A 15,846-nucleotide genomic window follows, 5' to 3' on the forward strand; every position below is an offset into this window, starting at 1 on the left:
AAAGCTGGTGGATGCTCTGTATCACAGAGGTCACGTATGCATCAGAGTAATGTATCCAGAAGCAAAAGGAAATGATTATTATGAGACTGGGGACAGTTGTGCTCTGATGTCAGCCTCCCAGAGACAGGTGGATAGCTGCTGTCAGAAACAAAATCCTATACTTGGTGGAAGTTGTTCTGTCCCACTGGATATGTTGAAGAAAAAACTAGAACTATTAAACTTGTTCCACGGCCATTTCCACCCAAATATCTTGGATAAATAGCAATTATCCCAATTAATATGGTCTGTTTTCCATCACCTTTGTGCTCAAAGCAGTACATCCAGCCTTCTGGCTATCAACATGATGAGCTTGATAAATAACCTGCAGGATTTGAAGGCTCACAAAGCTCTTAAGAACCTTTTTGATCATGGCGCTCATTTGTATCTAAGTTGGTGTGGTTAGTACATGTGCAAATACCTCATCTATTCTTGCGAAGTGCTAAATGTTAGCACTTACATTTCTAGACATTTTTAACTGTGGCTTTTGCAAATAGACATTAATTTGATCTTTCCTGCCAGGAATTACTTTTTTTTGGCCGACTCTTTCCTCTCCCAGGCCCAATCAATCCCCAAAAGCATTTAATGAGGTCAACTCAGATACACTTCAAGGAATTGAGGGATACACAACTTTGTCATTGCTGATATATAATTCTTCTCTCTCTCTCTCTCTCTCTCTCTCTCTCTCTCTCTCTCTCTCTCTCATGTGAATCTTGAATGCCTCAGGCCCCTTAATCAGATATGTGAAGTTTGACTTGATGGCTTGATGTCATGCCCTAAACATTCTTTCTCACTGAAATTCCATGCTTGGCATTCGTGATGTGAAAGTGCCTTAACTGTTCAGTCCTTGCCCAAATCTCTTCATAAAGTTGTATGTTAACGTGAGTCATTCCTGGCAATCAACTGCCGTCCTATCCATATTTGTACTGTTTTGTTATGTTTCTATGGGAAACAATGGCAATAGCACCATCAACTGGCGGCAATACAGCTACATTATCCAACAATCACGCATGCCACTAAGGCACAGTACAATGAATCCAAATAGCACAAAATTCCTAAAACATCCTTGCAGCATCCAGTAATGTTACAGTTCTAAGAGGTTTCTTTTTCTGATGTAATATCTCAACATTTTAAAGTCTTCTAACTAACCATTGAATAAACGTAGATTCTTCTCCACCCAATGGACAGCCATCTTTGGTACAGGAGTACAGCAGCATGGTTGTTTCACAGCCATCTTGTTTCTGAACAATTACCAAATGAAGCCCCAAAGCACAAAATGCTGATATTTTAGGAAGTGTAGCTAGCCTATCAGATACAGGACAGTTGCACCTTATGTGGGTATTCAGCTCCAAGGATTCCGTATATACACAAAAATCACATATACCCAAACCCTTGAATTATACAATGCCAAGTTCATTCCCTCACAGCAGACAAGCCAATACTGTCTTGACATAAACAGTGTCCACATTCAAAGCCTTCACAATTTGTACAGGTGGGTCATATATGCAAACAGCTTCATTTCAGGGAAATGGGCAAAGCAACTCAAAATCTTTCCGTGCCCTTCAGTTTGTAAATGGCATAACGAGGCCTGATAAAAGTATGCTCTGGTTTTGAAGAAGAAAAAGGGCATGTGCATTACATCCAAAAAGCTGTAAAGGGGACACCTCAGTCTTAAAACGGTCAAAGCAAATTCTTTTCAACTCCGGGGGGGAATTTTTTTGAGGGGATGTGATCAAACCAAAGCAATCTACACACATTTACGTGAAAGGTAAAATTCTAGCTGGCCTTGCATTCCGTATTGAGACACTGTCACCAAGTCTAATGTCAACTCTTTGTTGGGAGTTGCAGTCCAAAATATCTCAAAGGCCTCAAGTTGAGGAAGGCTGGAGAAAGTCATGCTTTACTTGTTTAAAAACCTACCAACCTTTTCTAAGGTACTACCTTGTGGAGTGAAAATAAATCGAGACTTATGAGTTTAGAGTCACTGGCTGCATGGACTAACTGCCTCTCAGTGACGTCGGAGCCACTGACCATTGGTGTGTGTCTCATATGTGGGGCAACTGCAAAAAAACTTTTTGTTTAGTATGTCTCTACATCACCTTTCTGCAATTAAGTGGCAAAAGTGCACAATTTCAAAATAAAACCTATCAGTAGAAACACCTACACATAAAGACCAGATAAAAATTACAGCATGAAAACAGCAGCTAACTAAAATGCTGAAAACAGGCAAAAATTACATCTAAACAGGGGTTTTCTGTGCTGCTAGACTAGCAGTTGTTGTTGTTTAGTCATTTAGTCGTGTCCGACTCTTCGTGACCCCATGGACCAGAACACGCCAGGCACTCCTGTCTTCCACTGCCTCCTGCAGTTTAGTCAAACTCATGCTGGTAGCTTCGAGAACACTATCCAACCATCTCGTCCTCTGTTGTCCCCTTCTCCTTGTGCCCTCAATCTTTCCCAACATCAGGGTCTTTTCCAGGGAGTCTTCTCTTCTCATGAGGTGGCCAAAGTACTGGAGCCTCAGCTTCAGGATCTGTCCTTCCAGTGAGCACTCAGGGCTGATTTCCTTCAGAATGGAGAGGTTTGATCTTCTTGCAGTCCATGGGACTCTATGGTCTCCTCCAGCACCATAATTCAAAAGCAACAATTCTTCAGCGATCAGCCTTCTTTATGGTCCAGCTCTCACTTCCATACATCACTACATCTGCTCTGCCTGAGAAGGCAGTTGCAAAGCTTAAGAGCAGTCACCAAGAAGGCCCTATCTTGTGTCCCTGCCAGATAGGTCTCACTGCTAAGCTATGGTCCTTCCCTATAAACAGGGTTACCAAACTGTTTTGTCAAAATTGTTATTTTACTGACTTAGGGGTGGAGCTAAAACATGGCCCGTATAAGAGCCCTGGAGATTTTTTTCTGCGGCCCTCAATGCTTCTCCCCACAGAAATATTTTGGCAGTGGCAACAGAATTTTAATGTTTATAAAACGGGTCTGTTGCACATTGTACCACTGTCCCTGGTTAAATTGCTGCAGAGCAACTGTTCCGAACGTTATTGTGCTCCCAAAGGTACTGAAAAGTTGCTTGTGGCAAGCACTGCCGCAGCGCTCTCTACTCCGGACAAGCCATTGTCTATATCTCTTTCTGCTGCTTCGCTGCGCAATAATCCATTCTCTGAAGCTACGGATGCAACCACAACTGGGAAAAGCAGAAAAGCAGCCGCCCAAGCGAGTGCCCCTCATTCTTGGGGGTAATCTTGCTATTCATTTTAGAGGAATTGATTTGAAGGCAATTTGGAGACATTAATTCGCCTGCATTCTGTGCAGCAGATGATGGGAACGGGCTTGTAGCAGGAAAAGTATGAAAGAATGACCACTCCCCACTTAAAACGGGGGGCGCCCTTTGCGTGGACGCGTGCAGCCCTGGATCTGGAGTGGCCCCATCAGCATAGGCTTGACTTTGCCTTCCCTCAGGTGGGATACCTGGAGGTCCCCGCCTACCCCAGCGAGTTGTCCAATCCCACCTGGGGGAAGTGTTGCCAGGGAAACCAGGCCAGGTAAGGGGAGGGATTACCTGCCCACACAATAGAGGGTGGATCTTACCTGGTAATCCTCATTTGGCTCCAGAGCTTCTCCCACCCTACCCACCCTCAGTTAATGTCTTCTTTTGCAGGTTAACTTTTCTTCATAGGTTTTGCAGGTTAACCTGTCTCCACAGGTATGCGGGTGCTGCTACGATAAGGTCGCTGTTAAAGGGCCGGAAAGGAATTTCCCTGCATTGGCAGGTTTCGCCTTTCCCGTAGCAAAACGTCACAACTTTGGCGGTATCAGGCCTTGGGCGGAATCCTTTAGTCCATCTTCCTCTTTGCGGCGGCGATACCAGGGTTCCCCGTTAAAGGGGTTTTTGAAGGGAGGCTTTGGCCGTACGCCGAAAGGTCGTCATTGCTCTCCCCTGCGGCGGCGTAACGGGGGCGGCTATCTCTGCTTGAACATATGTTCTCCAGAGCCGGCCCATCCCCCCCACACACACTGGATAACCCTGATGCTCCCTAGGTCCCCGGCTGGGGACTAGGGAGGGAGAACGCCCAATGCCTGAGCCAAGGTCTACCCACATTTGAAATTTAATAAAGTTGTGGCCAATTTAATCCCATAGCACGTTGTCTAGAGTCGTTATTCCACATGACGGGGGGACCACTCGGGATCTGGGGACTCCGCCTGTCCACGCAATTGGCGTTGCATTTTTCAGGGACATCCTTTTGCCTTGTACTCAGGTTCCTGGGCAAGTTCTTGTCAATAGTTTTACTGGGCGGAGTGAGGGGTTCCATCCCTATAAAGCACACCCAGTCCAGAAAATTCTGTTGCCTGGCTAGTAGAGGAGCTCTCTTGAAAATCTTCAAACCTCAGGTTTATGTCACAATCTGATCTCCACTAATTTGGGGCTTTATGAACCGACATTTTCAATTAAGCCCAGTTGGCAGCCAGCACTTCTCTTGTAACAGAGAAGTCACATGTTCTTGATAACTAGTCCAGGTCAACAGTCTGGCTGCAGCATTCTGGACCAGCTCAAGTTTCGGAACACTTTTCAAGGCGGTCCCACAGACAGCACATAAGATTAACCCATTCAAGATGTAACTAAGGTATATGTCATTATGACCAGATCTGACATTCCAAGGAATGGATGTAGTTTATTTTATTTATAGCATTTCTGGGTCACCAAATAACCAAGGATTTTGAGGCGCTTTATACAAGTTAAAAACAACAAGTTGTTAATGCAGCAACCTCAGGTATGTGATAATGCTCTTGGCCACTATTCCTACCTGGGCACTCAAGCTTGAAAAGAGGTCGAGGGGCACACCCAAACTGGATTTCCAAATCCTTAGAAATCCAGCCTCTAATTAGCATCAGTTCCCGTGTGTGTGTGTGTGTGTGTGTGTGTGTGTGAGAGAGAGAGAGAGAGAGAGAGAGAGAGCACGCATGCAAAATGGGCTAAAAACAGGACTACGCTCATTCAAATTTTTTATGTTAAAGAGAATATGATGTGCGCCCGTTTTTAATAATTCTAACCACCACAGAAAGTATCATTTTAATCCCGGTTATTAGACTTGCAAATTGATTCCGTGCATACTTATTTGCAAGAAAGCTCTGCTGGTTTCAAGGGGGCTTGTGCCTAAGTAATGATCCACAGAATTGTATCTTTTGTGACTAAAAAAGGAGTAACTGCCTCATATCACCTTTCAGTTTTCAGTCTACCGCTTTGGCAAAGTTAGATTCCTCTAAATAGTTCCACAAGGCATAAGCAAATATCAATTGAGCATGACAACCCTTAATACTCCTAAATCTGGCTATTTTCCAAAATGTGCTTTCAGTTGCTGTCAGTTGTACCTATTGCGTTAGCACTTACAACCAAACCTGAAGCTTGGACTCTGACTGGCAATTTTTCTCTTCCAAAATAGAATTGATCCTTTGATAGATTGTAAGAGACAGCAGGCCCCGCGGAGTCTTCATTGTTTCCACATTTTACAAAAGAAATTCAGAACCCTTTGTTTATGGGGGGGGGGGGGACCTATTGATTTTACACAGTTGTATGTTTTGATACTTGTATCAATTATTTTTTTTAAGATTATAGTTTTTTAATCAATTATTACAATTGTCAAACAAACTGATAACAGCCTGCAAACAACAACAACAACAACAACTAAGTAAGCTTGAGGACCACCGTTTAGGATGTGCAATGAAAAAAACCTGCTGTTTTTATCTTTCGTACCTTGGATTTAATTTTTAAACATTTCTGCCTTCTGAAAAATCTTTTACCTGCACTTTGTTCATTTGGATTTAATTTCTTTGATTTTGGGTTTTCAATAAAGAAAATGGACATGGGAGAGGGAAGGTCTACCTCCTTGTGGACCACAATATGTTATTGTTCTACAGTTCACCGGGGGCTGACTGGGGCTAATAGGAGTCCAAAATCATCTGAAAGGCCACAGGTTCCCCATCTGGAAAGTAATTACTTGCCTAAAGCTATTTAGTGACCCCAGTGTGACATTTGAACTGGGGTGTATTCCACAGTCATAGTTTCTGTTTTGAATCTACGAAGAATATATTTTTTAAAAGGCATAAAGTTTTCTATCTTTTTTGTCAAGAACGTATTACAATTACGGACAAAACACAACTCACCTAAGTAACTGTGAGCAGGTTTTTCTTCCACAACCTTGATTCTTCTTGCCCCTGCAGGTATCACCAATGCTTCCACATAACCTAATTACAAGATGAAATATTCCATGTGATGTTCGTAATCAACAAACACAAAAGATTTGTTTTAAAGAAATACAATAGTGTTCATGTCTGATTTCCTCTTCTTGTTTATGAAGTTTTAGAATCACATTTGCCTCTCATTCTGTCAGTGTCTCTGGACTGACCCTCTGGAACCTAGTTTTTTTTTTTTAACTGTGTGCTTGGCACTGTTGTCTTCTTATTGAATCAGCCAATATTAATTTATTGACTCTCCATTGAGTTGGATAGTTGGTCAAGCAGAGAAGCTAAAGGGGTTGTCACCAGTGCTGACTCCATGGAGCCAGAAAACATAGGTGGGGGTGAAGACAGGGGGTAAAGTGGGGAACCTTCACACTTCATGAAATATTTTCATGAATCTGCTTTTCTTTCTGGTCTGTGTCTGGAGCATCAATAACAGCCTGATCTGAATAGATACAATAGGGACCGCAGGGCATTCAGCTCATAGATTAGCCACAATGACAATAATCTGGTGGCCAGCCATACAGTGGTACCTTGGTTCTCAAACTTAATCCACTCTGGAGGTCTGTTCCAAAGCCAAAGCGTTCCAAAACCAAGGCACACTTTCCCATAGAATGCACATAGGCAAACTTGGCCCTCCAGATGTTTTGGGACAATTCCCATCATCCCTGACCACTGGTCCTGGTAGCTAGGAATGATGGGACTTGTAGTCCCAAAACATCTGAAGGGCCGAGTTTGCCTATGCCTGGCATAGGAAGTAATGCAAAATGGATCAATCCGTTCCAGACTTTTAAAAACAACCCCTAAAACAACAATTTAACATGAATTTTACTCTCTAACGAGACCATTGATCCATAAAATGAAAGCAATAAACAATGTACTGCAGTCAGTAGCTGAGCTGGGTTCCACACAGTCACAAAAACAAAACAAAAGAGCAGCAAATACAAAAACGCAAAATAAATAGCAAAAAAAGACAGACCTCAGTGTAACACTCAAAACGGAAGTGTGGCACTCAAAACGGAGCACGTTTGGCTTCCCAAAAAAGTTTGCTAACCGGGTTCCAAGTTGTTTGAGTACCAAGGCGTTTGGGAACCATGGTACACTGTACTTCCAAGCAGGTGGAAGTGCCTGAGCAGTTAATGCTCTTTATTGACTTCTGCCTTCTGGACTAGCCAGAAGGCCATCTTGGCGGTTCCATTGTTAACAGGCAGGTTGTAAGCAATGCTGGACAATCCCTTCTCGCCCAATGCAAAGTTCATGAATACCATAAATAAAATGGCTGTCACCTGGTTCAACCCAGTGTGTGTTTTTGTCCTACCTCTTAGCTCATGCCTGTCATATGGACTTGGATTATGGCAGCGTGAAACTTTAATAGCTTGTTTAAATCCCACTGCGTTTCCACAAAACTCCCAGAATGCTTGTATTTCCAGAGACCTCAATAATTAAAATTCCCCAATGGATTTCTCCACACTGCTCGTGAAATAATAGTCTTTCAACATATTATTCCCTTTCAACAATGTACATATACATGGTATAGTCAGAGGCCACCACAACCCACAAGTAAAACAAACAGCGACAACATAGCATTGTTGTTTGACATCTGTATCTTTGTATCTCTCTCACCCACATTTGTCACTGTCTGCTGATAATATAGTGTACTTCTTTTTACATTTCCCATTTCTACTAAATATTTTTACCCTAAACTGCACATAGTATGTGTAGTTTATGTAAGATTCAGTAACAAGTAAGAGGGCTATGTCCTATGCCGGATATCATATTTTATTTCAATTAAACAATGTTTCCTGCAACTATAAATGGGTAGCGTCCAAGAGACTCACAGATGATGTTCTCACCAATCTGATCCACAAATTTCATAATCTGCAGTGAGACTCATTCATAGATTCTAATTCCCTTCAGGATCAGGCCACACACATCTAATGTGTCAATGAGATTACATAATACCCATGTGCCTTTAATATCAAGAACATAAGAATATAAGAAGATCCCTGCTGGATCAAACGAACATTCCGACATGAACAGTTATGTTTCAGAAATAAACTTCCAGTGTTTACTTTTCCCCACTGTGGGGGGCAAGGAAATGGGACTCCCAGATTTCCTTCCAGACTCATCAGAAATGACTTGGCAAATTCTGAATAAAATTCTGAATAACCCTATCCAAAATAAACAAATATAAGGCATGTGTGTTATATGTCTATACACTGATCTACAGTTGAATGAACACAAGAGAGTAAGGCATTCCTTCAAGCATTTCTTTGGGCAGAAACCACAGCAATGACACTGATTCAATGAAAACAAATAGTGCTTTATCATTAAGACCACAGATAAGCACTGTGGTTGCAAACGTCCATAGAGTTATGCACGCATAATTCTTGAAGAAATGAATGGGATTTGTAACCGTGTAACTAGGCATAGGATTGTAGTCAGTGTTTTTACAGCCTTTTAAGTTGTTTCCATTGAGAAATATGTACCCGGCAAGCTATTTCTGAAACTCAGGGAAGGGGGGGAGCTTCATAAAAACTGGCTACTGTGTTAAAACGGAGAGAAAAAGCCCAAGTGTTCATACACAATCCCTTTTGCGTTTGTAAAGTCAGATTATGGCAAACATGCTTAAAATCTGGGGTCTACATTAGAAGGCATTTCTGTGGTTTACGTTAGTTATTAAAACAGCAAAAACATTTTTCTTTCAACAAGTACTCAGCCATGTAACTGGAAATATTTAAACAGATTTCCTTATGGATATTTATTTTTGCCAGTGTTTTATTGGTCAGTTTAAAATCTCTATAAATATAATTTCAATATCCAATCTCTCCAACTTTCTGTCTTCTGACTTAGACCTTCAGGGTAATTTGTGATTTTGCCTCCCTTTTCCTAGATTATCTCCATCCTAGGACACAACCGCACCTGAAGACTCAAAGCATGTCTTTAATTTTATTTTCTGAACCCCTGAATGATTTGGTATAGATTGTGATGTTTACTGCTTTTGAAACGTCTTGGCTTCTAATTCGGTTTTTTAAAAATACTTGCTGACTTACTCTGAATATTGAAATTTAACAATTTTGAAGACGCCTAAATTAAAGTCCCACTAATGGTTCCCCCCCTCCTGTTTCAAAAATATATGCTGACACCTGATGCTTGGGCTAGATATGGGAAACAGTGAAATCAATTAAACTTATCACTTGCATTTTGCACAGAAAAGAGAAAAAAATCTTGATTTCTGGAAGAAGTGGACTAATTTTGTAAATAATTATGACAGGATATTTGATACACCCTATTTTTTCATGCACTAGGTGACATTATGCATGACTTCCAAGGGCCCAAGTGTCATTCTGCCAGCAAACCTCCAACTACGCCAGCAGAATGTTACTTGTGCTGTATCCTGAGGCTCCCTCAGATGGCCTCACACTAAGTAAATGATTGCATCCCTAATGCAAAATTTAAAAATTCAAATTCAAAATGTTTGCTCTTCTGCAAAGTAACCCACATCAGAATCTGGATGACTGTTTAGCTTCTCAGCTATTTCATTTAGGGGGGGAAATCATGTTAAGTATAAATATTGAATTCAATATATATTGAATCTTTGGATATTTGCTCCCTTTTCTTTCCTTCATTTAATGTTTGAGCATTGGAGAGCCGCTAATCCAGATAAATGTTTATGTTCAACTATGGTAAATAAACCCAGGTATCATGTGTCAAAAAGTATGCAGTGGGGTTTACTAAATACTTGTTCCCATCTGTTCCTAATCACCCCCATCTCAGCAGTAATAAGTCTGAAACTGGGTATAAGGAAAGCCTTTTCTTGCCCTTATCTGCTTATCATGAATGGAATGCTACCACTTAATCAACACAAAATATGAAAAGGTACTAATCAATTTGTCTAATGCAGAATGCTCATTATATTTACAAATTTCTGTAAAAAAGCATTAAATTTGAAAGGTTGGGGGGTTGTTTTTTTACCTGCTCCCCGAGTGTGATTAAAATCTCCTTTAACAACTCTGCACGATTTCCCATCTCCGTTGCAGACGCCACAGTGGTCTTCCCACGCCAAAGATCCCAGGATGCCATCACACCCAAACTTCTGGAGGCGAAAAGGAAGCATCACGACATTTTCACGGAAGGCTTTGCTATGCCTCGCAATGTAGCTTGCAAGTATTAATATTACAATATAAGGAATTGACTCTTGACAGCCAAAATAGACATGAGGTTAATGGTGTATCTGGCCCTTATATCCTTGACCCTCCCCACTTTCTGTTAAAGAGCAGTTGAGAAGGACTGGGGGCTGGGTGGGGTGGGGGGACTTCTTTGCTTTCTTCTTCTGGACCCCCCCAGCCCCCAGTGGTTGCTAAGTGCCCCCATTCATCTTGCATTCCTCTACAACAGGAATGTCCAACAGGCTGATTGCGATCTACTGGTAGATCCCCGTGAGGTTTTGGTAGATCACGGGTTGATCTCTGGCTCCCTTTCCTCAGCATCGTTGAAACTGACTCTTCCCCTGCCCCCTGCCCCTGCCCTCCATTTTGTTGTCTGATCAGTGGAAGGGAAGACGGAGCTATCTCTCTGTGGCTGTTTTCATTCAAAGAGATATTATTGTGAGTGACTTTTCCCCTTTGACCCTTGCCTTTAAACCCCCACCCCCATGGAACTTCCCTCCTAAGAAAGTATTTGTATAAAAACTGGGCTTTCTTCCTCCCTAAAAAAAACTCAATGACTTCGACCTGAACCCCCCCCCAAAAAAAAAACAGGGGTAGATCATTGCCAGATTTTAATTCTGAAAGTAGATCGCAGTCTCTCTGGAGTTGGCTATCCCTGCTCTATGAGACAGCACAGTTGGTAGAGCACGAGACTCTTAATCTCAGGCTTATGGGTTTGAGCCCCACACACTGGCCAAAGGATTCTGGCATTGCAGGGGGTTGGACTAGATGGCTCTCGTGGTCCCTTCCAGCTCTACAATTCTACAATTCTTTGATTCCTAAGCAAAGAAAGGCAACAGTCATGCCTAACAGTCTTTGGTTGCATCCATAACTCTTCTTAGGTTAATGGGGAAGGGAAAGAGAGATTCCCGTAAAATAAAAAATAATCCTAAAGCAAGCGATTAAAGGAACTGAACACCCCCGATTGTTTAACAGTAAGATATTAACACTGAAACCCTATACTTTTTGCTCATAAGTAAGTTATGTTTTCAATGAAGCTTACTCCCAGGTAAGTGGGCATAGAAGGGAAAGGACTCCTGGACAGTTAAGTCCAGTCAAAGGAGACTATGGGGTTGCGGCACCCATCTCGCTTCAAGCTGAGGGAGCCAGAGTTTGTCCGCAGACAGCTTTCTGGGTCATGTGGCCAGCATTGACTAAACCGCTTCTGGCACAACAGGAAACCAGAGCACATGGAAATGCCATTTACCTTCCTGCCGCACCAGTACCTACTTAGCAACCTACAAGACTTTTAAAGGTCATTTACTTTACTGAAGAATAAAAGCTCAGCAGAGATAGTCCTTCATCATGCTGTTGATGTGGTTGAAAGAGAAGTGGGCATAACAGGATGCTTCTCCCGTCAAGGTATGCAGATGAGGAACAAGTCCCCCATCACAAGGAGGGACTATAAACACTGGTGTTAGCTTTAGTTTTAGGAAGATGCAGAACCCATAGAGACCAGAAAGAATGCATATAGCAAGTACTAAATTGCCCCCACCACCCCCATCCCACAAAGGCAGACTAAAGTTTAAAAGCAGGATCCAGGGATCCAAACATTCAAGAAATACTGCACAATAAATACATATTAAAATCTGGCTTCTGAACACTGATTTACCTGACATCTGCCATTCGCACATATATCCATTTCCTGATGACCGCATGGAGTTCCATCCATCACTTTCTCCGTTACTAGTATAGGCTGGTCTTTTCCATTTGGAGAGCAAAATAATGCACAAGGTTTTTCTGTTCGAGTAAGTGGAAACCGGGTAAGCTTGATAAACCTCATTTCATAGATACAAAATTCTGCTTATACTGGTTGCAATACCAAGCTACATTTCTGCTATATTCCAGATGGGAATTATGGACACCTCTTCAGATGTTTTACATCAGAGTTAGGTCAACATGCAATGAAGGCAGCAGCGGGGGGAAAGCATGCAAACTCCAACCCTACCATGATCACTATACTGGTCACCTCCACAAGTTTGAAGGCAAATACTGGAGTCTCCTGTATTTGTAGTTGTTCTCTATGGGTTTTAAAGGTAAAGGGACCCCTGACCATTAGGTCCAGTCGTGACCGACTCTGGGGTTGCGGCGCTCATCTCGCTTTATTGGCCGAGGGAGCCGGCGTACAGCTTCCGGGTCATGTGGCTAACATGGCTAAGCCGCTTCTGGCGAACCAGAGCAGCACACGGAAACACCGTTTACCTTCCCGCCGGAGCAGTACCTATTTATCTACTTGCACTTTGACGTGCTTTCAAACTGCTAGGTGGGCAGGAGCTGGGACCAAGCAACGGGAGCTCACTCCGTTGCGGGGATTCGAACCGCCGACCTTCTGATCAGCAAGTCCTAGGCTCTGTGGTTTAACCCACAGTGCCACCCGCGTCCCTTCTATGGGTTTTAGAACCCTGGAAAAACAGTACTTTGATCTCCAAGACATGGGCAGCAATGGAAAAGGACAGTTGGCATCCCACCTGAAAGATAGTTTTCAATTCTCCATGGAAAGGGCTTTCCCTATTGGCTTTTCCCAATGGCTGAAGGAGGACAGCAACCTGGGCAAGGTAGAACTGGGTGGGCTTAGTGCTGTATGACTGAGCTTTCGCTGTCCTCCTCATCTGATGGAGGTTCAGCGCTGGCATTTCTTTGAAAGATGTCCCTTCATCGAAGCAATCCAGAGAAGAAAGGGGAGAGCAGGGGTTAGAGAGAACAGAGGAGGTGAAGGATCAGAGTGAATCAGGGGAAGGTGCCTAGAAGCCAGAGCAGGGTTTCCCAAACTTAAGCCTCCAGCTGTTTTTGGACTACAACTCCCATCAACCCTAGCTAGCAGGACCAGGGATCAGGAAAATGTAGTTCAAAAGCAGCTGGAGACCCAGGAACACTGGGCCTGAAGAAAGGCACAGGTAAAAGAAGAAGTGAATGAAAGAAGATAGGGAAAAAACGTTTTCAAATAGGCCTGAAGAGAAGTAACAGCAGGAGCAAAAGGAAGCAAGCTAGCTGCTTATAACGGAGGGAGGAGCAGAACTGAATCGTGGCCATGCCTACTTCCCAATGGGTTGTTTCCTGTCTTCCGCTAGTGGGAGGAGCCATCAACCCAGCCCACCAACCTTTCACTGGGAATGGGAAAATGGCAATGGAAGGGGCAGAGCTACATCCTCTTCTCTATTGCATGTTTACTTAACCCTGATGCAGAGCACCTGAAGAGGGTTCGAGACATGCAGTATTAAAACAAACGAGAGCTACACAAGATCGCAAAGTCCCTCTCATTTTAGTAGGTTAAGCACAAGGAAAGCTCTCCTTCCAAGCAGACTTACTAATGAAGGGCATACACTAAAACCTTCCTTGGTCTCCTGCAAGGAGAATGGATGGGTTGAGACATAAAAAGAGAGTAATTTTCAGTGAGGGACTCTTCCCAAATGAAAACAAATCAAGGGTACCCTCTGCCGGAGATGCACAAATGTTGGCTTGGCTTCCAAGCCAGATATTATTTATGGTGGCTGAGGATACTTCAACAATGTTCTCTGGAATTTGGGCGAAGGCAAGCATGTTCTCCAATAGCCTGCAGAAGGTAATAAAAGTTTCTTTTGAGCAGCTGATGTATCTTCTTCTCTCCAAACCACAGCACAAATTAGAGAAGACCCTCTCGGTCCCTCAGTGCTCTTTCACGGGCAGAGGTTTGGGAGGAAAGGTCAACTCTTTAATTTGTGCTGCAGTTTGCTGAAGTTAAGAAGCACTCATCTCTCCTTGCTGCTCAATAGAGAATTGAACCATTATTATTATTTTTACCTTCTGCAAACTGCAGAACAAGTGACAGCTCTGCAGAAGTGATTTGAGGGCTACCGGAAGCCCTGCTCAGTGGGGACATGTCCCTGGCATGTGTTTAAAGCTTATTCAATTCACCTTAAATACAAAAGGATTAAAAGTTATTTCCTTGACCTCATAACTAAAACTCTCTTTTCTAAACAACCACATTTGATACTCTGTCTAAATAATATTCGCATCAAATATAAAGAAGAAATCAGTTTCATCCACACATCCCTTTGGCCCTTCATTAAAGGGACAAAAGTGGTTGTTACTGTAATCCAGTGATCTTTTCTTCTCCAGGTGTGGGAACTCTGTCAGGGCATTTGTGTAGAATTGGCACACCCAAAAGAACTGCGTGATGAGAGCCTAACCCATCTTTTGAAAATGCAGGAGGTATAAGTGAATGGCATTTATGCACAATCAGACATGTATCAATAGGACTCTATTTTCTGTTAAATCTCATAATAATTACTGGAATTTGCATAGCATAATCCAATGACACACAAAAAAAGACTATATCAAAGCATAAATGCTGTCCTTGTGACTATTTGAGGCATTTGGGGTTCAAATCCTGCACTTTCTACAGGACAATTTTTTATATCTTTATTTTATTAGCAACCTTGTAAAATATACAGTTTTGGGTTTTTCCCCTCCCCCCTTTATTTTCCTTTCCACATGGGTTCTGCTTTTCCTTTTCTTTCTCTCTCTTTTATTTATGTTTCTCCATGTTCAGTGCACATGTAATTATGTACTTTTTGAACTTTCAGTAAAGATGTTTATTTGTTTATTTTAAAAAAGGTTGTCATTTTTTTGCTAGTGAATCACTTGCAGTAGCATAACTCATATCAGCACAATGCTAGCAGCAGAAATGTGAGTTAGGCTTACCTTCGTCAATAACAGCCTGCCACTGGTGGATATGTTTCTGATATGATGCTCTTACACTGAAGACCTGGCATTGCCAGTCCCTGAATGCAGGCACTCCAGGGGGACAAGAGGGATTCTCACATATTTTGTACTGTATTCTGGAACCGTGGCATTCCCCCGCTTCATGAACTGGACTAGGGAAGACAAAACCAAAATAGTAAACTTGTTCGCAGGGGATATGTTGAGGACGTTATACAGCAGGAACAGATTGTTTCCCCCCCCCCATTGTTCTTTGTAGTCAGAGATAACGTCAGTGATTATCTCTAATTGGTTAAAGGGTCACTTTTAAGTAGCAGTTAAAGGTACTCGAGGCGAAAGGGAAATCTAGACCAGGGGTCAGCAAACTTTTTCAGCAGGGGGCCGGTCCACTGTCCCTCAGACCTTGTGGGGGGCTGGACTATATTTTGAAGAAAAAAATATGAACGCATTCCTATGCCCCACAAATAATCCAGAGATGCATTTTAAATAAAAGCACACATTCCACTCATGTAAAAAAACTAGGCAGGCCCCACAAATAACCCAGACATGCATTTTAAATAAAAGGGCACATTCTACGCATGTAAAAACATGCTGATTCCCAGACCGTCCGTGGGCCAGATTTAGAAAGCGACTGGGCCAGATCCAGCCCCCGAGCCTTAGTTTG

The 15,846-nt window shown here is 42.6% G+C and overlaps 1 protein-coding gene across 2 annotated transcripts in view; it reads right to left on the reverse strand.

Moving 5' to 3' along the window:
* The window catches only part of ADAMTS19 (ADAM metallopeptidase with thrombospondin type 1 motif 19), a 126,960-nt gene that overhangs the window by 28,307 nt on the left and 82,807 nt on the right, over window positions 1–15,846 (reverse strand). For both annotated transcript variants that reach the window (XM_081880345.1, XM_081880344.1), the window contains exons 13-16: window positions 15,165–15,337; window positions 12,097–12,224; window positions 10,252–10,372; window positions 6,202–6,282 (exon numbers count right to left, since the gene is read on the reverse strand). In XM_081880345.1, coding sequence (XP_081736471.1) covers window positions 6,202–6,282; window positions 10,252–10,372; window positions 12,097–12,224; window positions 15,165–15,337 — 503 coding nt within the window. The remainder of the gene's footprint in view (window positions 1–6,201; window positions 6,283–10,251; window positions 10,373–12,096; window positions 12,225–15,164; window positions 15,338–15,846) is intronic.

Source organism: Podarcis erhardii (genome assembly GCF_964252035.2).
Source record: "Podarcis erhardii genome assembly, chromosome: 11".
In the NCBI taxonomy this organism is placed as follows: domain Eukaryota; kingdom Metazoa; phylum Chordata; class Lepidosauria; order Squamata; family Lacertidae; genus Podarcis; species Podarcis erhardii.